This window comes from Oncorhynchus nerka, linkage group LG13 (assembly GCF_034236695.1).
Source record: "Oncorhynchus nerka isolate Pitt River linkage group LG13, Oner_Uvic_2.0, whole genome shotgun sequence".
Taxonomy (NCBI): Eukaryota; Metazoa; Chordata; class Actinopteri; order Salmoniformes; family Salmonidae; genus Oncorhynchus; species Oncorhynchus nerka.
The window spans coordinates 74,544,757-74,569,482 of NC_088408.1; the positions used below are offsets into that span (position 1 = coordinate 74,544,757).

A 24,726-nucleotide genomic window follows, 5' to 3' on the forward strand; every position below is an offset into this window, starting at 1 on the left:
AGTCGTAATTAAAATGCTAATTCAAAGACGAGACAGTAACTTAAATCAAATTAATTCTGAATAATAACGGGGGAACAATTACGATAGATTTGTGTCCATCGAAATGTTTTTATAAGATTAGCGAATTGAGAGATGTTGATTGATGTTGTAAACTCTAATTCAGGATTCAACAGATGTGATAAATTAGGTTTGGTTTATCGAACCCGAAATACTGTTGTTGCAGACAGCCAACCATTATTTACAATGAGTTGAAAATCGTTGCGAAATGAGTCAAGATTGAGCGCTTGTTGATGACATCACTCGCGAGGTTTCCGTCGCCACGGAAATGATGTCTTGACTGAGGGTGACGGAGAAAATGGTTGGTGTCTTTTAGAAGGAAATGCGTGCATTATTGTTGAGTCACTTTTCAGAAGTTGATAAACATTTCAAAATACATTTTAAAAGGAGTATGTAAATCGTCAGGAAAGATGCTAAAAACTAGCAGCTGATTCGCTGGGTGGGTATCATTGATTTGTGGCGTTCATTTGGACTGTAATTAGGCCATGAGAAAGATAGATTGAATGTCTGAATCATAAAACATTGTGATAATGGATTCTGATGGTTATTGATTCTTGTTTTGATCGTTTAAATAACACCAGTGAATTTGAGCACTGTTTCCATTATGTGGAACGGTGTCAGGGTATTAATGGTGAAAAGCAACCTCTATAGTAAAACATAATTGTACATGTTTCGGTAAACTAGCTAGGTTGAATTTGGTTATTTGAGCATTTCCCTTGATACGTAGACATACGTAACAGGGGCAAGTTGTTTTTCCTTGAGGAACACGCAGATGGTGTTTTGTTTTATTGAGATGTAAATGTGAGTTGAAGGAGCCAAGGGAAAATACATTATTTTTATTAAATATCAGGGGCTATAATCTTGGGGAGAATGAGGCCATAAACGACCAAATTGGAAAGGCCTGGAAGTTTTGATTAATCATTAAGGTTTGCAAATATATACACATAAAACATTTGTTAGGACCAATTGTTTTTGTGCAAAGGTATTTTAAAGAGACACGCTCAAATATGGAACTTTATGAGTTTTTATTTTATGAGTTTTAAATTACACAAGTGAATTTGGATTTTAAGGATAAAGGGTTCTTTAATATGTCTAATGTAGTATAGAACTTGACTATAAAAGGGTGGGTTGACTTATTGACCTTATCATGACTGTCTTCTAGGGTCTGATCAGCCTTAGGGGAGAGTCATTGGTATAATGAATGTGGTCATATTAAGTTACTAGTTTTAAGGTAAATTCATTATAAAGGAGTTTAGGTTAGGAGGTTAGAATTATTGTTTGAACTACAAATGAGAAAGTGGTTCAGGATTCAGTTTTTGAATGGGCTATTAACAGAGAAAAATAATCCTATTTAGCATTGAGAATAAATAGGGGAAGATAAGATACATGGAGGTTGGGATAGGAGATATATTAAGCCAATAGGGCAGGGAATTACATAGAAAATAAGTTTCAGTTCTTAGGGGTGATAAATTACTGTAGATAAGGAATTCTGCACTTTGTAACATATATTAAATTCATGTTATTGTCAGATAGAATACTGAGGGTCCCTGAAGGAAGGATTTTGATATGATAAACATTTGTTTTGATCTTCTTTTTTTTTTGACTATTAGGAGTTTAAAAAAAATAGTATTAAATTTAACAGGTATATAGGACATCTGTGATGATTTAGGATTATAGTTAGGTTGATTAAGGAAATGTAAGGACTTTAGAGATTGACACTCATAGACATGATTTTAGATAAAGTCAAACAGTTAGAAGCTTAGTGGTATTTGAGAGATATGAGAGAAAAGGTTTAAATTGGTAAATATATATTTAAGAAAATATATAAGTAGCGCAGATAGTTCTTAAGTAGATAAGAAACTTGACAGGGAATTGGTACTGGATTGACGCCCAAGGGAGAATTGGACATGTGGAAAACTAAAAGGGGCTCCTTCATGATGATGTCAGACATAAGGATAATATACTAATCTTACCTAAGTCATTATTTAGAGTAGGTAAGGTTGATACCTGGGCAGAGTCAGGTATCAAAAGGGGGATGGGTAAATTGTGGTCTAGGATAGGATGGGGCCTATTGGATAAGAAACTAATCATTTAAAAAATGTAGCTAACAATTGGGCATAGAAGTTAAAGATATAATCAGATAAAACATATGAGAATTTGTTTGTTAACCAAGCCTGTATGTCCAGGATTTTATGCATTACAGGTGAACTACAGGTGAAGTCACTCAATCCAGTCCCAGAGGCTTGGGGACCATAGAAGACCCCTGGTGACAGCTAGCTGAAAGAGCTACCCAGATTCATATCGCACGGCGGAAGGGTAAGACACTTTTTCACTGTCGGACAATAAACAGAGTTCGGGAGAAGAACTGGAATTAACAGAATTCCGGGGGCCAACTCTCGAATGAAGTAACCCTCCCTGTCCTATCACCCCTGTTTTTGTTCATAGAAGTGAAGATGTGTCTGGCTCTGGCTAAGTGATGTGTATTTTGTTCCAAAATAAGCATAAGAGATCCCTAGATCTGGGTAGACAAGAAGTTAGAGTAGAGATTACATGATAACCGATTTTGGACAGTTCTAGGATTGGAGAAGAGGGTATCCTTATAGCATAGGGAATCCCACAAGGGTGGATAGGTTTTCCATGATATGGGGAAACCTGGGAGCAATGTTGAACTTTGTAAAGGTGATGAAATCCTACTAACCATCAAAACTATTAAGCTCTCTGATGCAGGCACTCACACCCTCGGACTACAAAGGACGAGGACAGACATGATGGGTGTGTTTTCTATTAAGGTACTGCCAAGACCAGAGGTAACCGGACACACTCCTCTACCACCACTGTGTTAAAAATACCATTCAGGTAATTAATGTTAGAGACTATTCGGCTATTGATCAATTAGGAACTGAGACTGGTTTTGATGGTAGGGACAATTTGTGGCTGTCTTATATGAGGTACACAGCTAAAACCCTGAGAAGAAAGGACTGCATTATTTGTAGTCATGCTAGACCTGTTCTGGCTACACACCCATTTGCTGTAGGAGAAGGAGAGGGGTGGTTGTGTATTCTGAGAAGTTTTTACCAGGTTAAGCCCAATTCAACCCTCTGTTCCTCTTTGAGCCTTGTGTTTCCTGCAGTACCTCCTCATTGGGCCTCTTGGGGTGTTGAGGCATATGGGGGCAATTACAAGTGCATCACGGGTACAGGTAATGGCATTGATTATGGGAGATTGCCTGAAGCTGATTGCAGTAGTAACATAACCATTAATTCCACTTGGCCAGTTACAGGCCTAAACCAAACTAGTGGTAATGTAAATGTCTGGCTGATGTGTGGTGGATGTGTGGAGCCAAAAGAGAGCTGAGACCCATTCTTAGAGGAGAATGGCAAGGTACGTGTGGTCTGACCAGTTTGATAATTCCACTAACCATTGTTGATGTTGCTGCTGAACAGCTGTTGGGTTCTGTATCCAGGGGACCTGAAAACATTCCATCCCTTGGGAGACATAGATGTAGTGCTCCATGGACAGAGGATGTAGTCGACATACACACTAACCTGTTGGGTGTGCCAGTGGGGATTCCTCATGAGTTTCAGGCCTTGGGTAGGAATGATGGACTCTGGCACTTACTACCTACTATAGGTCCAGCCATGGTGGATGCTAGACAGACTGCATGGATTAATTATATCTACTATAATCAACAGCGTTTTGTGAATTACTCCCGTGATGCACTCACTGGTATGTCTGAACAGCTTGAGGCCACATTTGGGGTTTCCAGACAGAATAGACTTGCCTTGGATATGCTTCTTGCCAGTCAGGGGGACGTCTGCAAGATGTTCGGTGAACAATGTTGCACGTATATTCCTAATAATACCAGTCCAGATGGTAGTATATCTAAGGCGGGCTTGATGCACTATCTGCTAAGATGAGGTCCACGGGGGGGGTGGAGGAGTCTGTTCTCTTGGCCTGGTTTGGTAAGTACACTGGTATGATGGTTACTGGATTTCTGACTCTAATTCTTGTATTATTTGTTATTGATGTGATGTGCTGCTTGCATCATACCGTGTTTTAAGAAGTCTGTTACAGATGTGGTGAAGGCTTCAGGCATGATGCCTTTGCTTGATGCTCCAGTTGGCGATGCCGATACTGAAGCATGCTTTCAGGGGAGGATGGGACTGACTGAGGATGACACATGGTATGCTGTGGGTGAGGTAGTAGAATAATTTTACACCACCACAGTTCCTTGTTATAAATTTTTATGATTTTTATGTTTTCTTTCCAGTATGTTTGTTCTCCCTGTTGTGAAGGTTTAGAGTCCCTGGGTGGCAAGGAGCCCACCTGGTACAGGGTAGGAGTAGCTGAGAGGACCAGATGGTTTCTAATAATTCTTTACTCTGTTTTCCATGACCAAAGTTTTATCCTACATCTTACATGTCAATAACAATAAAGTTTTATCCCGTTTTTGATAAGTGACACCCTTGTGGGTGACAAAAGGGGGAAACAAAAGCATACAACAAAAGCATATATCACTTGTTATTAATAATACACTTTTTATTATTTTCATGAAATGCTATGACTGCTGAAATAAAGGATAATGAGTGACACCCTAGCGGGTGTCAAAAGAGGGACTTAAATTTCACACTATTTTCTTTTGTTCTGTTTTTGAATGAGCTGTTCTCTTTTGACATGAAGGTAGTTTAAACTTTGTAACTGTTATATGATTCATTGCTGAATTTTTGTTCACACCCTTGGGGTTATTTTACATTATAGCCATTACCATATATATGATTGAATATTATCTGCTGTTGCCTTGTGTGGATGTATGTATGTGTTATGCTACCTAGCTGATTTGAAACATTGTTAAAAGTATCAGGGCCATGGAATTTTCTCATGCTGGAAAAATACAGAAGGGAGGGCACATTCAGAGCGTGGGGTTGCGAGAACAAGCGGTCTTTTGTTAGATAACAGGAGCCAGGTGCGAGATAACGGTATGGAGCATGAGACCCATCTTTCAGTTTTTGCAGCCATTTTAGGAGGGGGATCCAGTTGCTTTTATTGATTAAGCTTCTCCATTGTATGTCGTGTCCCATCTGGGATGGGAAGAGGGGGAAATTATTTTTCTTTGTGGGCCATTTCCGTATAGACTTACCTAGTTTAGGCTATTTTTCCTTTTTGGATTATGTTTTCGTTTTTGCTTGGAGTAATGTATCTGGACTATATCACATCTCTTAGGAGATGTGAAGAGAGGAATCACAACTTTTCCTGCGGGAAAAAGTTGGCTTATGTGGACAATCATTTTACTTTTATTTTGAGCTGTTGTTCTCCGCTCTGTTAAATGAGGGTTGTAAGTTCCTAGGTGGCTGGTAGCCAACTTAGTACATAGTGGGATTGAATGGAGAACATGATGGTAATACATATATATCTATTTCTGTTTAATACCGTGCCTTATTTCATAGTCCCTTTGGGAGAAGTTTCTCTTTGTGTCTGGATCTAGTTAGGTTGTGTCACGTCTCTGGTGAGACGTGAAGAGAGGGTTTTGTAAAGAATTGCTATTTCTTATGCAGGTGACCAGCCTACTGCTAATACACGGCTACAACTCACAGTAAAGCCTGTGGGGTCCCCTACAGGATAGCTCCCGCATTACACACTTACTGCCAAACTAGCGCACACACATAATCTCCTCTCTAGTCGAACATTGTGTGCCCGAAGAGGATTCCACGATGACGGACAGACAACTGAGCCAATGGCGGAAGACTACAGACTACACCCAGCCTGAACCAATCCAAAGATCCGATCTTCTAGAATCAACCTACTTTCTGTGCCATATATTAGGGCTGTGCTGATTGTTAACGGCCTCTTTTCCTGCTGTTCTGTGCGAGCTAACGGGAGAGCCGTAATTACGCGGTACCAGATATCTTCACTCTGAATAAACTGTCGCTTGTCATACAATTTACCACTTTGTCTGAATCGATCCTTGACCGGCTCACCCATCTACATATCTAATTACTAACACTCTGTAGTATCTAAAGTTGTTAAATGTAACGTGAACAAGTATTATTACTAAAAGAAGCTTTCATATCAAACCTGACGTCCCGAGTCATTACTTTGAAGTTAGTTCATCTAAAACCCTCGAAGCATCGTTACCAATCACACCACAAAAGCCCCGGCCCTTGCAGAGCAAGGGGAACAACTACTTCAGGGTCTCAGAGCGAGTGACGTCACCGATTGAAACGCTATTAGCTCGCACAAACCACTAACTAGCTAGCCATTTCACATCGGTTACAATAACAAACATAGAATTCACATGCATAATGATACTAAATAACAATAGGCTAATACATCAGTCATGGGCTGACAGCCATCAGTGTAAATATGCACAATACTGATGATCAACATTAGCATCAATACAAATGTATAGCAATTTTTTTACTCATGGTGTTACATAACAGGTGCACTGTGCACATCCTTGAATCATCACGTCAATATCATGACAAAAAATATGCTGATCAAAATTATCATCAGCAACGTCATCATCACCATGTTCTGACAACCAAGCATAATGATACCAGTCCAGACAGACTAGCCTACTCCTTCCTCTTCCCTGTATTTAAATGAGAAATGCCATTAGGGGTAAAGTAGTGTTTGGTCATGACAGTGGGAAATCCATCCTGTCTGACTGTGCCCACCCTTTACACCATGAGTAAACAATCCCTTAAAATTACATGCTAAACCACACTACTGACATTTTATCATATTCTTTAGTTCAGCGTTTCCAAAACTAGAATCTGGGGACCCCAAGTGGTTGATTATGAGTTGATTATTTGAATCAGCTGTGTAGTCGTGCTAGAGCAAAACCCTAAAAAGTTCACCCCTTGGGGTCCCTAGGACCGAGTTTTGGAAATGCTGCTATCGGTCCTTGGCTGAGTCAGTAATTAGATCAAACAACTCATGAAGGGCTTGAAAGATACAGGAGCTTGACTAGTGGGGGGTTGCAGGTCCAAAAGCAGCTGGTCAGTGTTAGAATAGGCCAAGTCGGGGGTCATGGTTCTAGGTTGACTCAGAATGGACAACTCTGTGGGAACAACATGAATAGAATAACAATATTGAGTTAAATGTCAACTGGGCAGTACACACCCCTTGTTACACAGAACAAGACATTTGAAATAGCATGTTAAGCTATTTGATCAATCTTAGAAACAGCAGTCACTCAATAAAAGGAGGCAAGAGGACCACATCCTGGAATCCAAGCCAATAGCACACGGTTGCTGTTCCTGATTTGTTGATTTGCTGTTCCTGACTTGTTAACTCCTTCCCTGTGTGTGTGCGTGTGTGTGTGCGTGTGTGTGAATGGAGGACAGTGTGTGTCAATGTGTGTGAATCGGTGCATGCAGTGTTTCTGCACGTTAATATGACATCATTATGCAGTTTTACATGTTCATAAGCTTGATCAAGTTGTCTCAGGTTTAATTTGAATTGGTCATTTCATACTTAAAAATGTTTCCTTCATAACAATTATCAGATTATCTTGAACCATCATCATAACATGGCCTGTGCATTGTTACACAATTAAACCCTCACGTTATTATTGGCAGGTTAATCCTTTTTTACGGATAAAAGTATTTACAGTGAGTGTAATAACTTTGCGTTTTATTCAACTCTGAAACATTGCCCAGCCCCTCAATCCAATGGTGCAACACTTTACAGAGAGGGATTGAACAGACACAGAATGCATGTATTCACTAGGAAACAAACAGTGGCGGTTGGTGCCGTTTAAGATGGAAGATTATTTTTATTTTTTGCATGGCCTTATTTCTGTTACAGCATATTGGATGACTATCATTCATATTCTATTCACCAAGCTCAATGTAACATCTCTAGTTTTATGCCACTACATGATCCAAAATAAATGTTATTTGTCACGAGCCGAATACAACAGGTGTAGACCTTACTGTGAAATGCTTACTTACAAACCCTTAACCAACAATGCAGTTCAATAGAGTTTAGACAATATTTACTAAATAAACTAAAGTAATAAATAAAAAGACAACACAATAAAAAAACTATTCCAAAGGCTATATACAGGGTACACCGGTGCCGAGTCACTGTGCAGGGGTACAGGTTAGTCAGGCTATATACAGGGTACACCGGTGCCGAGTCACTGTGCAGGGGTACAGGTTAGTCAGGCTATATACAGGGTACACCGGTGCCGAGTCACTGTGCAGGGGTACAGGTTAGTCAGGCTATATACAGGGTACACCGGTGCCGAGTCACTGTGCAGGGGTACAGGTTAGTCAGGCTATATACAGGGTACACCGGTGCCGAGTCACTGTGCAGGGGTACAGGTTACTCCAGGTCATTTGAACATGTAGGTAGGGATAAAGTGACTATGCATAGATAAAAACAGTGAGTAGCAGCAGTGTAATATCAAACGGGGGGTGTCAATGTAAATAGTTTGGATGGCCATTTGAATAATTGATCAGCAGTCTCATGGCTTTGGGGTAGAGGCTGTTAAGGAGCCTTTTGGTATCCAATTGTTAGCGCCTAACGGTCGTATGCGGAGCATTTGCCATACCAGGTGGTGATGCAACCGGTTAGGATGCTCTCGATGGTGCAACTGTTGAACTTTAAAAAATATATATATTTTTTATTTTACCCCCTTTTCTCCCAGGGGTTGACATTTCATACTTTTATTTAGTAAATAGTTACTATCTTGTCTCATCACTACAACTCCCGTACGGGCTGGGGAGAGACAAAGGTCGAAAGCCATGCATTCTCCAGAAACACAACCCAACCAGAAACACAACCCAACCAAGCCACATCCAACCCGGAAGCCAGCTGCACCAATGTGTCAGAGGAAACACACGGACCTCCCGGTCGCGGCCGGCTGCGACAGAGCCTGGACTCGAACCCAGTCTCTGGTGGCACAGCTAGCACTCCTAACACTGCAATGCAGTGCCTTAGACCACTGCGCCACCTGGGAGGCTGTTGAGCTTTTTGATGATCTGGGGACCCATGCCAAATCTTTTCAGTCTCCTGAGGGGGCCCTCTTCACGACTGTCTTGGTGTATTTGGACCATGATAGCTTGTTGGTAATGTGGACAACAAGGAACTTGAAACTCTCAACCCGCTCCACTACAGACCTGGCGATTTGAATGGGCATGTTCGGCCCTCCTTTTTCTGTAGTCCACGATCATCTCCTTGGTCTTGCTCACGTTGAGGGAGAAGTTGTTGTCCTGGTACCACACTCCTAGATCTCTGACCTCCTCCCTATAGGACGTCTCTTCGTGGTCGGTGATCAGGCCTACCACTGTCGTGTCATCAGCAAACTTAATGATGGTGTTGGAGTCGTGCTTGGCCACACAGTCGTGGGTGAACAGGGAGTACAGTAGGGGACTAAGCACACACCCCTGAGGAGCCACCGTGTTGAGGATCAGTGTGGCAGATGTGTTGTTTCCTACTCTTACCACTTGGGGGCAGCTCGTCAGAAAGTCCAGGATCCAGTTGTAGAGGGAGGTGTTTAGTCCCAGGGTCCTTAGCTTAGTGATGAGTTTTGTGGGCACTATGGTGTTGAACACTGCACTGTAGTCAATGAACAGCGTCTCACATAGGTGTTCCTTTTGTCAAGGTGGGAAAGGGCAGTGTGGAGTGCGATTGAGATTGCGTCATCTGTGGATCTGTTGGAGTGGAATGCGAATTGGAGTGGGTCTAGGGTTTCCGGGATGATGGTGTTGATGTGAGCCATGACCAGCCTTTCAAAGCACTTCATGGCTACCGACGTCAGTGCTACGGGATGGTAGTCATTGAGGCAGGTTACCTTTGCTTTCTTGGGCACAGGGACTATGGTGGTCTGCTTGAAACATGTAGGTGTTACAGACTCGGTCAGGGAGAGGTTGAAAATGCCATTGAAGACACTTACCAGTTGGTCAGCGCATGCTCTCAATACATGTCCTGGTAATGCATCTGGCCATGCGGACCTGTGAATGTTGACCTGTTTAAAGGTCTTGCTCACATCGGCTACGGAGAGCATGATCACACAGTTGTCCGGACAGCTGGTGCTCTCATGCATGCTTTCAGAGTTACTTGCCCCGAAACGAGCATAAGGCATTTAGCATGTCTGGTAGGCTCACGTCACTGGGCAGCTCGTGGCTGTGTTTCCCTTTGTAGTAATAGTTTGCAAGCCATGCCACATCCGACAAGTGTCAGAGAGGTGTAGTATGATTCAATCTTAGTCCTGTATTGACACTGCCTGTTTGATGGTTCGTCTGAAGGCATAGCAGGATTTCTTATAAGATTATTAGTGTTGACAACAGGCAGTCCTTGGGCAAGTGATTTTTTTGTATGTTCCCAAGTATTCCCACAAATAAAAAAAACGGACATATGTGATCATGTAGCAATGTAACCAAGGAATGAAATGTATGTTATTTTCAAATACAATCGGTTTTTGGGCTAGGTTGTGGAGAAATTGCAGTGTACAAATTATTAGAATTGGGTGCTGCCTCCCCGACCATTCGCTCCGACAAAAATCAGATCGCAGGTGAATGTAGTTGTCAACCCCTGGTGTAATGTTAACACACTATTATAAAGCAAAGTGCACATGTGAACTTGCTATTCCACATGTGAAAGTTTGATTTTCACATGAATGTTTTTTACATCTGAAAATGCAATTGAACATGTGAAAGTTAGATTTTCAAATGTGAAAGTGTTTCACATGTGAAACTGGAAATTAGATTTTCCTGTGATAAAAAAAATGATGTGTTCTCCTCACGTGGAAAGGTGGTGTTAACATGTGAAAATACTGTACGTAAATAACGTTATGTAAATATAAAAACTGACCACTTTTCAGCTCAACATGTGAAAATGCTATTTCACCTGTGAAAAGGTTATTTCACATGTGAAAATGTGTTTTTGTGTGAAAATGGGATTTTAACATGTGAAAATAAAAATGACACTTTCTTGCAAGGGACATTTTTCCTATCGCATATTGTAACATTTAATTCAAAATAAATATTTTCAGAAATGTTAATGGTTATATATTTCATCAAATCTTTATTTAATAAGCATTTGAAAAGAAAAGAAATACAGGTTAAAAAAATAAGACATTTGTTACCTTGATCAAGAGGGATTTAGAACAATGTGTAATTATACTGTGCATACTGTGAGTATACAATTCATAAAAATTATAGACCAAAATATTGTATATGACATTTACAAGTACATTTCAAGCTGGAAAAGTATGTTGTATTCCCATTACTGTTCAAGGACATTGTCCTCCCTATCCAGGCAAGTCATCTCATGGCCCTCCTCTCCTTCGTCCTCTGTCTCAGGCTGTGAGTGAAAGTTATGCTTAAGTTCTTTATTTCCTTGCCAGATGCAGATGATAGGATAGATGCAGCTGTTTAAGACTGACAGGGCAGTGGCTGTGGGCAATACGTATCTGAACCATTTGTTGTCTATCCCCATTGTGATTTGCGGCATAGATAGACAGAGGACAGGAGCCCAGCATAGGAAATGGGCAATAGTCACAGGTCGAATAACCAATGACTTCACTTGGTTATTTCCCCTGCTGTTAATGCAGCAACGGCTGACACACGTCACACCCAAAGGGAGCAGCAGCCCGAAAATTAAGCGACAGCTCACCACAGCCATCATTCTCTCCTTACCCTTTTTAGAGATCTGGCGTTGTTCAGTATAATCATAGTTGTCAAGGCAGAGGTATCCATCGGCAGTATACTGAACCTCCCTGGACAGTAAAGAGGGGGTGCTTAGTATGGCCCCAATGAACCAGGACAGCAGAACCATGCTGCTGGACATGTGATGTTCAAAACATCGGGGGACACACCAGCGCACATTCCAGAAAGTGATCATCACTGAGGCAGAGAACATGTTCATAAACATCACGAAGGACCCCAACTTGCAGACAACCTTCCCAAATGTCCAGGAGAAGTAGTTCCAGGCTGTGATCAAGTAAAGTGGAGTGAAGAGGCAGAAGATGAGGTGGGTGGCAGCCAAGCCAATGATCAACATCCGTCGACTCAGTTTCTTCTTGGACCTGTATTTCCAGACAATCATGAAGATGACGGCAGCGTTGAGCAGTAGACCCAGTAGAAGGTTGGCTGCGTAGACCGACACATACATTAATCTCAAGCCAGTCCTCATCTGATACATCTCATAGATGACTGGGGACTGAGATGGTATCACCACTGAATCATTGTAGTCATCATAGTCAGATGAGTTGATTGGGGGAACCATGATTTCAGTTGTTTTTTACCCTAAGAAAAAAGGAATGCAATGATTCTGTCAGAACAGGTCCTGTATTCAATGACGACATTTATATCAGTGGAGGCTCCTCATAGGAGGAAGAGTAGGACCATCCTCCTCAGTGAATTTCATAAATATACATTTTTAAACATTTAAAAAGTTCTAATTTTTTGATAAAACTATACTAAATATAATCACGTCACCAAATAATAGATTAAAACACACAATTTTGCAAAGGTCTATAGTAGCCTCAACAGCACTCTGTAGGGTAGCACTATGGTGTAGCTGGAGGACAGCTAGCTTCCGTCCTCTGGGTACGTTGACTTCAATACAAAACCTAGGAGGCTCATGGTTCTCACCCCCTTCCATAGACTTACACAGTAATTATGACAACTTCCGGAGGATGTCCGCCAACCTATCAGAGCTCTTGCAGCATCAACTGACATGTTGTCCACCCAATAAAATGATCAGATAATTCCTGTACTGAAAGCATGGGGTACAGCTAGCTAGCACTGCATAAAATGTGCTGAGTAGTTGATTTCAAAGAGAAAGAAAGACAATTTTATTTTATTTGACCTTTAACTAGGCAAGTCAGTTAAGAACAAATTCTTATTTTCAATGACTGCCTAGGAACAGTGGGTTAACTGCCTGTTAACCTTGTCAGCTCGGGGATTAGAACTTGCAACCTTTCAGTTACTAGTCCAACGCTCTAACCACTAGGCTACCCTGCCGCCCCCAATAGTTGAACAGTTTTTTTCACTTACTATGTTAAGCAGCTGGCTATGACTACACAACACAACATTGGAACTCTTCCAAGTCAAGGTAAGCTTTTGATTTGACTCATTTATTGCCACCGGGCCTATTGATGTAACTGCCTACTGACTGTACACTAATGTTAATGCATGATTGTAGCGGGTTTACTAACGCATTAGTTCTATTAGCTATGCTCACTCTGACGCTAAATGAGCTAATATGGTGACAACGATGTAGGCTGTGTGTAGCGGTTTGGCTTGGAAAGGTTTTCCTACTTACAAAACATGTAGAGGTCTGTAATTTTTATCACATGTATACTTCAACTGTGAGAGACAGAATCTAAAACAAAAATCCTGAAAATCACATTGTATGATTAAGTAATTAATTTGCAATTTATTGCATGACATAAGTATTTGATCACCTACCAACCAGTAAGAATTCCGGCTCTCACAGACCTGTTAGTTTTTCTTTAAATCAAATCAAATTTATTTGTATAGCCCTTCGTACATCAGCTCAAAGTGCTGTACAGAAACCCAGCCTAAAACCCCAAACAGCAAGCAATGCAGGTGTAGAAGCACAGTGGCTAGGAAAATTCCCTAGAAAGGCCAAAACGTAGGAAGACACCTAGAGAGGAACCAGGCTATGTGGGGTGGCCAGTCCTCTTCTGGCTGTGCCGGGTGGAGATTATAACAGAACATGGCCAAGATGTTCAAATGTTCATAAATGACCAGCATGGTCAAATAATAATAATCACAGACAAAACAGTTGAAACTGGAGCAGCAGCATGGCCAGGTGGACTGGGGACAGCAAGGAGTCATCATGCCCGGTAGTCCTGAGGCATGGTCCTAGGGCTCAGGTCCTCCGAGAGAGAGAAAGAAAGAGAGAGCATACTTAAATTCACACAGGACACCGGATAGGACAGGAGAAGTACTCCAGATATAACAAACTGACCCTAGCCCCCCAAACACAAACTACTGCAGCATAAATACTGGAGGCTGAGACAGGAGGGGTCAGGAGACACTGTGGCCCCATCCGATGACACCCCCGGACAGGGCCAAACAGGAAGGATATAACCCCACCCACTTTGCCAAAGCACAGCCCCCACACCACTAGAGGGATATCTTCAACCACCAACTTACCATCCTGAGACAAGGCCGAGTATAGCCCACAAAGATCTCCGCCACGGCACAACCCAAGGGGAGGCGCCAACCCAGACAGGAAGATCACATCAGTGACTCAACTCACTCAAATGACGCACCCCTCCTAGGGACGGTATGAAAGAGCCCTAGTAAGCCAGTGACTCAGCCCCTGTAATAGGGTTAGAGGCAGAGAATCCCAGTGGAAAGAGGGGAACCGGCCAGGCAGAGACAGCAAAGGCAGTTCGTTGCTCCAGTGCCTTTCCGTTCACCTTCACACTCCTGGGCCAGACTACACTCAATCATATGACCCACTGAAGAGATAAGTCTTCAGTAAAGACTTAAAGGTTTAAGAAGCCCTCCTGTTCTCCACTCATTACCTGTATTAACTGCACCTGTTTGAACTCGTTACCTGTATAAAAGACACCTGTCCACACACTTTATCAAACAGACTCCAACCTCTCCACAATGGCCAAGACCAGACAGCTGTGTAAGGACATCAGGGATAAAATTGTAGATCTGCACAGGGCTGGGATGGGCTACAGGACAATAGACAAGCAGCTTGGTGAGAAGGCAACAACTGTTGGCGCAATTATTAGAAAATGGATGAAGTTCAAGATGACGGTCAATCACGCTCGGTCTGGGGCTCCATGCAAGATCTCACCTCGTGGGGCATCAATGATCATGAGGAAGGTGAGAGATCAGCATAGAACTACGACAGGACCTGGTCAATGACTTGAAGAGAGCTGCGACCACAGTCTCAAAGAAAACCATTAATAACACACTACGCCGTCATGGATTAAAATCCTGCAGCACACGCAAGGTCCCCCTGCTCAAGCCAGCGCATGTCCAGGCCTGTCTGAAGTTTGCCAATGACCATCTGGATGATCCAGAGGATGAATGGGAGAAGGTCATGTGGTCTGATGAGACAAAAATAGAGCTTTTTGGTCTAAACTCCACTCGCCGTGTTTGGAGGAAGAATAAGGATGAGTACAAACACAAGAACACCATCCCAACCATGAAGCATGGAGGTGGAAACATCATTCTTTGGGGATGCTTTTCTGCAAAGGGGACAGGACGACTGCACCGTATTGAGGGAAGGATGGATGGGGCCATATATTGCGAGATCTTGGCCAACAACCTCGTTCCTTCAGTAAGAGCATTGAAGATGGGTCGTGGCTGGGTCTTCCAGTATGACAACGACCCAAAACACACAGCCAGGGCAACTAAGGAGTGGCTCCGTAAGAAGCCTCTCAAGGTCCTGAGTGACCTAGCCAGTCTCCAGACCTGAACCCAATAGAAAATATTTGGAGGGAGCTGCAAGTCCATATTGCCCAGCTACAGCGCCGAAACCTGAAGATTCTGTATGTAGGAGGGGCCAAAATCCCTGCTGCAGTGTGTGCAAACCTGGTCAAGAACTACAGGAAAAGTATGATCTCTGTAATTGCAAAGAAAGGTTTCTGTACCAAATATTAAGTTCTGCTTTTCTGATGTATCAAATACTTATGTCATGCAATAAAATGCTAATTAATTACTTAAAAATCATACAATGTGATTTTCTGGATTTTTGTTTTAGATTCCGTCTCTCACAGTTGAAGTGTACCTATGATAACAATTACAGACCTCTACATGCTTTGTAAGTAGGAAAACCTGCAAAATCTGCAGTGTATCAAATACTTGTTCTCCCCACTGTATGTCTACCACAGTATAAGAACAGCTGTTTACTTACATCCTGTCAGTTCTCTGTTCTACCCTGCGTGGTGTTATAGTGAACCCGTATATATGAAAAATTGCATTTGCCATTTAATTCAAGATAATTAACGACAGATTCTGACTTTTATTCTTCCTGATACCGGATTCGAAAGACGCAGCCTCTAACAGAAGGGAAAGGAGAGAGGAGGAGAGCGCATAGATGCGAGAATGAATACAAAGTGCTGTGTTAACGCAGGATCAGGGGTGTATTCATTCCGCCTATTCTGTTAAAACATTTCTTAAATGAGAGCAAACGGAAACAAAACGGGGATAAACATGAATTTGTCCAATAGAAACTATTTTGCAACTGTTGGACTATTGATTACATCCTATATAAGCTAGATGCACCTACATTGTACACTTTCATTCATATTCTAGGTTGTAGCAACGTCATGGTGGATATAGGGAAAATTTGAGTATCATGTAGTAGACTAAACCTATTGCTGTTACATTGAACTGGGTGAATGGAATATGAATGACAGTCATCCAATATGCTGTAATAGAAATAATGCCATGCTCATGAAAAAAAGATCATCCTCCCTCGTCTTAAACGGCACTAATTGCCGTTGTAAAAGTAAAAAAAGTACATTTAAAAAAGTAAAAGTACATAAATGCTCCTTCATTCCAGTTGATCAGTAAATAATGTTTATGTTGCTAGATCTAAAATAAAAACTTCCATCATTCCCTGTATGTTTACTACAAATTGTCCATGTTATACTTGACCACTACTGGATATATTCAAGGCAACACAAAAATCAACACAAAGAACAACATGCTAAGTTTTAGTGAATGGTATGCTAATTGTAAAGCCAATCCATCAAACAAGTTGTTTGTAGCCTGAGAGTGGCAATAGCAATGGTCCTAAAGTCTGGAAGTTAACAGCTTCCAGTTCAGAAGTGTTGCTGATACCGTATGGTCTAAGAAAAGAGTTCAAAGGAACACAAGACAAACATGCTGTTGGTGTAAAGATTTCCACCGAAGTTATTAACCTTACCGTAGGCAACAGACTTAGAATATTCTGTAGAAAAAAAGTGCAGCTTCCCAAACAGTATTCAAGCGATGTTAATCACTGATCCCCTTCAAAAAAAAAAAACTCAATAAACAATAAATTCTTTAGGAAATGAACATCCTGTATTCCAGGACAGCCCAGCCCCAGTAATGCAGAACAGATTACATCAGTAAGCCATTTCACTAAAAGAGTCCCTTTTACACCCCTTTAATATTTTAAATAGAAATTGTGAACCAATATTGAAGCCTGTTATATTAAATGAAGCGCCTTTTAATATAGACCACATGGATAATTCAATAAATCCAATGTTTTATATGAATAAAGACTGGTCAAAATCTAGGAAGATTTTTTCCCTACTTAATGAACATTTCTCCAAGTTTTCACCATCATTGTAAAGCCCTAGTTATTTTGTTGTTTTGACAAATTCATTTTTGAAGATTATTCATTTCATGTGATTAATGATTCATTTGTCTGTCCCTCATTTTAAGAACCCTGGTAGACGAACTTCACGCCTTTTTTTACTAGAAATACAGATTTAGAAATATTTTTCTTCAAAAGAAACATTGAACATCTATAGTCAAATCCTAGTGTAAAAGCAGGTGAGCGGGTCGAGCGTAAAACGTAACAAAATGTGTGGATATTGCATTCAATTATCATTCCCTGTTGCACACAACACACTTCAATTCCCCATGTCACAAGGGGATGGTCAACCCTGTTACTTTATTTGGAACTTAGTCTTTTTTCCTCGAGTTGGGATAACATGGTTTTTATTAAGTTGGACATGTGCTCTACATGGCAGAATGTTAAAAAAAACATTTTTTAAATCACTAAGTTACACTACCCAAAAGGGACCCATCCGCTCAAACTGGTACACTTATTAGGTACTATAGTCCTTTTGTTTTATTTAACCTCTTGAGATGTGAAAACTTGTACTTTATGACAATGTAAAAAAAAAGAAGGTGAAATCATATACAGTGGGGCAAAAAAGTATTTAGTCAGCCACCAATTGTGCAAGTTCTCCCACTTAAAATGATGAGAGGCCTGTAATGTTCATCATAGGTACACTTCAACTATGACAGACAAAATGAGGGGGAAAAAATCCAGAAAGTCACATTGTAGGATTTTTAATGAATTTAGTTGCAAATTATGGTGGAAAATAAGTATTTGGTCACCTACAAACAAGCAATATTTCTGGCTCTCACAGACCTGTAACGTCTTCTTTAAGCGCCTCCTCTGTCCTCCACTCGTTACCTGTATTAATGGCACCTGTTTGAACTTGTTATCAGTATAAAAGACACCTGTCCACAACCTCAAACAGTCACACTCCAAACTCCACTATGGCCAAGACCAAAGAGCTGTCAAAGGACACCAGAAACAAAATTGTAGACCTGCACCAGGCTGGGAAGACTGAATCTGTAATAGGTAAGCAGCTTGGTTTGAAGAAATCAACTGTGGGAGCAATTATTAGGAAATGAAAGACATACAAGACCACTGATAATCTCCCTCGATCTGGGGCTCCACGCAAGATCTCCGTGCTTCTACACCTGCATTGCTTGCTGTTTGGGGTTTGAGGCTGGGTTTCTGTACAGCACTTTGAGATATCAGCTGATGTACGAAGGGCTATATAAATACATTTGATTTGATCTCACCCCGTGGGGTCAAAATTATCACAAGAACGGTGAGCAAAAATCCCGGAACCACACGGGGGGACCTAGTGAATGACCTGCAGAGAGCTGGGACCTACCATCAGTAACACACTACGCCGCCAGGGACTCAAATCCTGCAGTGCCAGACGTGTCCCCCTGCTTAAGCCAGTACATGTCCAGGCACGTCTGAAGTTTGCTAGAGAGCATTTGGATGATCCAGAAGAAGATTGGGATATGGTCAGATGAAACCAAAATATAACTTTTTGGTAAAAACTCAACTTGTCGTGTTTGGAGGACAAAGAATGCTGAGTTGCATCCAAAGAACACCATACCTACTGTGAAGCATGGGGGTGGAAACATCATGCTTTGGGGCTGTTTTTCTGCAAAAGGACCAGGACGACTGATCCGTGTAAAGGAAAGAATGAATGGGGCCATGTATCGTGAGATTTTGAGTGAAAACCTCCTTCCATCAGCAAGGGCATTGAAGATGAAACGTGGCTGGGTCTTTCAGCATGACAATGATCCCAAACACACCGCCCGGGCAACGAAGGAGTGCCTTCGTAAGAAGCATTTCAAGGTCCTGGAGTGGCCTAGCCAGTCTCCAGATCTCAACCCCATAGAAAATCTTTGGAGGGAGTTGAAAGTCTGTGTTGCCCAGCAACAGCCCCAAAACATCACTGCTCTAGAGGAGAACTGCATGGAGGAATGGGCAAAAATACCAGCAACAGTGTGTGAAAACATTGTGAACACTTACAGAAAACGTTTGACCTCTGTCATTGCCAACAAAGGGTATAACAATGTATTGAGATAAACTTTTGTTATTGACCAAATACTTATTTTCCACCATAATTTGCAAATTAATTAATAAAAAATCCTACAATGTGATTTTCTGGATTTTTTTTCTTCTCATTTTGTCTGTCATAGTTGAAGTGTACCTATGATGAAAATTACAGGCCTCTCATCATTTTAAGTGGGAGAACTTGCACAATTGGTGGCTGACTAAATACTTTTTTGCCCCACTGTATATATATATATATATATATATGTATTTTTTAATATACACTTCTCAAAAGGCACCGAATTGGTGGAACCCAAGTAGTAAAGAACCCAGCAGGCCCTAGTGTGGAGACTGCAGGACTTTTAATGATTAACATTTAATAATGTTGGTCATAGTCTATAAAAAAAGTTAATTATCAACTGTGTACTGTAAGATAGACTTTGAGCACAACATGCAGTGGCTAGTTTAATTTGGTGGGCTGAGCAGCAGACCCCCAAAATAGGGATCTACAGTATTTACATTGTGTGAATGATCTCATCCTAAAACCCTTTATTAAGACAGAGCAGCACTTTGTGCTATGGGAACAAAATGCATGAACTTGCCTCGAGTTGTGACATGTTTTAACAGACAGGTCTCTAGTGTTCAGCATGTCCCATCAAAAAATAATCTCACTAAGACGGCATTCTTTTGGAGTTCTGGATGGTACATATTCACAATTACCCATTTATCTAATGATGTCCAGGGCCGGGGGAGGAGAGCAGGCCCAGCGGTGGCAGCTCCCCAACTGAGGCCCGGCCGTGCCCCAGCAGAGGAGAGCATGCACGGTGGAGATTCCCCAACTGAGGCTGTCAAGTCCCCAGAGGAAAGTAGCCTGTGTGGTCTCTGTTGGCCACCATACTGTAGTGGTGTCAGCAAAGTCACAAATCCAATGAGACAAAGGACCATGAGAGAGAGCGACCTGGCTCTAGTAGATCAAGTGGATGGGCAAATGTCCAGCACCGTAGTGACCTCCCTAGGTCACACAGGTCAGGGAGAGTTTTGAGAGGCAGTTATGGTAGACTCTTAGGCTCCAATCATAGGGGATGAGGAGTGGAGTGTGCAGCTCAGGGTTGTGAGGTAGTGTTAATTAAGTCACCGGAAGGGAATTTGTAACACTGTTATTAGGGAAACAGTTTCACGTCATAACTGGGATATTACAGGAATAGATTCGACCAAGCGTACCGTGTGTGTGTGTGGCTGCCCATATGTCAAAGCCGTATCTGGAATTGATTTAATACCAGCCTAAGAATGTTACCCAACTGGAATATTAGTCAAATATATATTTTTTAACTCACATCCTTTTCCATCGATACTAGTTTGTTAACAGATATTTAATGGTTGGGGGAACAGTCTCTACAGCACAGGTAAATCATTGACCTAAACCTGGGACAGAATCTGTGTGCTACACCCACAATAATATCTGATCTATATGTGTATATGACCAATAACATTTGATTTGGCGTCTGTAAACAGGGGTACAAAGTGAGGATGGCTGAGGGGGTGTCCGGAGAAAGGCCCCCCCGTTAAATTGGAGAATTTTTCCAAACTGAAAACAGCCTTTTCCTGCAATCCAAAGCCACAATCTTTATGCTTAATTATTTGTAAAAAACATGTTTATTTTTCTGCATGTCTAAGCATACTTGAGTTGTTTTTACCCTCCTGACTGGTGGTTCTTTTAAAGAAACAATGCTTTTCTGCATCTCTGCTAAAATCAGTGTAAAATATTTAAAGTAGTGCGTCATATTCAGTACACTTAGTTTATGCTTGCTTTTCTAAAGTCTACCAACCTTGCCAGCAGGAATGCCAGCTAAGATAGACAAGCTAGCTACTCTAAAGTGAATGAGCCTGAAATGGCTTCTTGGTAGCTAGTTATGAGGTTGGGTACCTATCTGGGATAGCTAAAGCCAACTTCATAAAATTGCTAAGCAGCTAGTAGTATTACAGAAAAGAACACGACAAATCAGAGGGCACTGCAGCAGTGCCCATTGCATGTCACAGCCTATCTGACCCACTTCAGCAAAGTCACTTTTAACTTTAGAGAACATGGAGACCTGCTCGTGTGTTACACACACACACACACCTCTTGGAGGGAATGCAACACCCTGCTACACTCAACTCCCCGTGGAGTGAAAGAGGTATGCGATTGTAGGTGCGGGTAAGGTATGACAGAGGCAGAGAAGTTTACCATTAACAGGGAATTTATTTCCTTCACACAGTAAGGTGGGGAAAAGGAGCTGGACAGAATGAAAGCAAAGAAAGTAAAAGAACCCCCTCTCCTACCTTAACTACTTACCCGTTCTTTGTGCGCTAACCAAAATACAGGGGATGGTCCACCCAGGTCTTACATAGTGTGCATAGACTGAGTACATACTACGGGTATATGTCTGCCCACAGGTCTCTTGCGTAAGCACTCCCAAGGTCCCTTCCTCTTCCCCCCTGGGAAAAAAAACAGAATTACTAACGTAATGCGAACCATTTCAATAATCAAAAACAGTCCTTTTGAAATACACATACGTCTGCAGGACCGTCTACTTAATACTTTACAACAATTATACAGACCAACAACAAAACACAGGACATACCAAGAAGCTCTCTTGCATAACAAAGGAACACTGTATTTTAAATCTGCAGAAGGAGTCAGTCATTTCAGACAGCTGTATCCCCCTGACGAGAGGGCAGGGTCAGAGCTCCAATTGTCAGAGCCCCAATTGTCGATGGGGCCGACCAATCAGCTGCTTTGGACTTCAGGAAGCCATTTCCTGAAATACACACATAAATACATACAAACCCACAACAACACAGAAACTGGGGAGCGTAACCTCATGTACCCTGCAGATTAGATTTCCCAATGAAGGTCTAGCTATAAATAATTAACCAGTACACACAGACACACAACAATGGCTTGGTTTCAGGCTGTCTCACCATGGGAACATTTGAGGGGGATTCAGGCTCGACTTCCTGTTTGGTCTTGAACGGCCTGTTCTTTAGGAGGCTGTCTGGGAAACATGCCAGACAGTAAGAGGCTTGCCATATTTCATATCAATGTTCATAGTGTTTCCTCAGCCAAACATGGTCTCACATGGTTCTGTTTTGGGTCTTGGAATCCTGGAGGGTTGGGGCAGTGTTGTTACACGTGGTGTAGTTCGGGTGTAATCCAGAGACTCCCTTTCTAAATCAGTCTCAAGTGAAGAAACATTTGTGATATCTATTAAAGGTCCTGTAGCCTACCTACCACTACAGGAATGACTGTGTTAGATTACAACACATTTCTACCCATTTACAGAAATGTTAATGAACTTAAATTGAAGCGTGGTTCATTCTGCGTTGTGTAATTTAATGAGGACACTGCCACAACTGGAGGTCTGCTTGTTGGATTTTTATTTGCCCTGCGCACTTGGAGACATCGCACGATATGTTAGCGCATGGCGCGGTCACAGCTCTCAGGCATCTCGCTAGCTGAAGGTCAGGCAAGAGAGAACCAAAAATAAATAACAGGTGCTGCGTGCACACATTCAGTGCACAACAGCACACAATACAAGTAAAATGATATACAACATAATTTGGAAAAAATAAAAGACATACCTGCGCATGAAGAGACAACGCACAATATGTTAGCCCTTGGCGCAGTCACAGCTCTCAGGTACCTGCGCGAGCACATGGAAACTCACTCAAACACTGTCCCAAGTACCCACAAGTTACAATAGGTACCCTAGTTAGCGAGCTCCTTAAAATTAGTTAACATAAATATTTATATTGTCCACATTGTAACAAAACTTATGGTTGCATAACAGCACATTGTGTAACATTACCACGGTTCTATATTTAAAAATTGCAGAGCCAAGGACAACATACCTTGCTAGTTGAAGGTCAGGCAAGAGAGAACAATAGGGGGGTACAGAAATACAGATAACCCCCGATGGACAAAACCAAAATATAACATGTTTTACAATCAAGTGTATTTACAATATACAGTCGTGGCCAAAAGTTTTGAGAATGACACAAATATTAATTTTCACAAAGTCTGCTGCCTCAGTTTGTTTGATGGCAATTTGCATATATTCCAGAATGTTATGAAGAGTGATCAGATGAATTGCAATTAATTGCAAAGTCCCTCTTTGCCATGAACTGAATCCCCCAAAAAACAATTTCCACTGCATTTCAGCCCTGCCACAAAAGGACCAGCTGACATCATATCAGTGATTCTCTCGTTAACACAGATGTGAGTGTTGACGAGGACAAGGCTGGAGATCACTCTGTAATGCTGATTGAGTTCAAATAAAAGACTGGAAGCTTCAAAAGGAGGGTGGTGCTTGGAATCATTGAACACGTGCCGCCATCCTTGCTTTGCACAAAAAGGGCTTCACAGGCAAGGATATTGCTGCCAGTAAGATTGTACCTAAATCAACCATTTATCATATCATCAAGAACTTCAAGAAGAGCGGTTCAATTGTTGTGAAGAAGGCTTCAGGGCGCCCAAGAAAGTCCAGCAAGCACCAGGACCATCTCCTAAAGTTGATTCAGCTACGGGACCGGGGCTCCACCAGTACAGAGCTTGCTCAGGAATGGCAGCAGGCAGGTGTGAGTGCATCTGCACGCACAGTGAGGCGGAGGCTTTTGAAGGATGGCCTGGTGTCAAGAAGGGCAGCAAAGAAGTCATTTCTCTCCGGGAAAAATATCAGGAACAGACTTGATATTCTGCAAAAGATACAGGGATTGGACTGCTGAGAACTGGGGTAAAGTCATTTTCTCTGATGAATCCCCTTTCCGATTGTTTGGGGCATCCGGAAAAAAGCTTGTCCAGAGAAGACAAGGTGAGCGCTACCATCAGTCCTGTGTCATGCCAACAGTAAAGCATCCTGAGACCATTCATGTGTGGGGTTGCTTCTCAGTCAAGGGAGTGGGCTCACTCAAAATGGTACCAACACATCCTCTGAGAGCAACTTCTCCCAACCATCCAGGAACAGTTTGCCTTTTCCAGCATGATGGAGCACCTTGCCGTAAGACAAAAGTGATAACTAAGTGGCTCGGGGAACAAAACATCGATATTTTGGGTCCATGACCAGGAAACTCCCCAGACCTTAATCCCATTGAGAACTTGTGGTCAATCCTCAAGAGGCGGGTGGACAAACAAAACCCCACAAATTCTGACAAACTCCAAGCATTGATTATGCAAGAATGGGCTGCCATCAGTCAGGATGTGGCCCAGAAGTTAATTGACAGCATGCCAGGGCGGGTTGCAGAGGTCTTGAAAAATATTGACTCTTTGCAATCAACTTCATGTAATTGTCAATAAAAGCCTTTGACACTTGT

General features: G+C 41.9%; 1 protein-coding gene and 1 long non-coding RNA gene across 5 annotated transcripts; one reads left to right on the forward strand and one right to left on the reverse strand.

The window, feature by feature from the left end:
* Positions 1-1,457: 1,457 nt before the first annotated feature.
* On the forward strand, positions 1,458-5,481 carry LOC135574733 (uncharacterized). The gene is made up of 2 exons (XR_010465627.1): positions 1,458-2,373; positions 4,122-5,481. It is a non-coding gene; the product is annotated as an uncharacterized LOC135574733 (long non-coding RNA).
* A 5,583-nt stretch (positions 5,482-11,064) lies between these two features.
* On the reverse strand, positions 11,065-22,243 carry LOC115140114 (chemerin-like receptor 1). Of its 4 annotated transcripts, none has more exons than XM_065026675.1 (3): positions 21,999-22,243; positions 21,710-21,852; positions 11,065-12,314 (listed from the first exon to the last, which is right to left on the reverse strand). In XM_065026675.1, exon 3 carries the CDS (start codon positions 12,292-12,294, stop codon positions 11,293-11,295), a length of 1,002 nt encoding a protein of 333 aa, XP_064882747.1. In that variant the 5' UTR covers positions 12,295-12,314; positions 21,710-21,852; positions 21,999-22,243; the 3' UTR covers positions 11,065-11,292. The 4 variants fall into 4 exon arrangements, with proteins under 4 accessions (XP_064882747.1, XP_064882748.1, XP_029534871.2 ...); XM_065026676.1 differs by having other exon boundaries at positions 11,065-13,915; XM_029679011.2 differs by lacking the exons at positions 21,710-21,852; positions 21,999-22,243 and adding an exon at positions 16,939-17,962.
* Between the last annotated feature and the right edge of the window lie 2,483 nt (positions 22,244-24,726).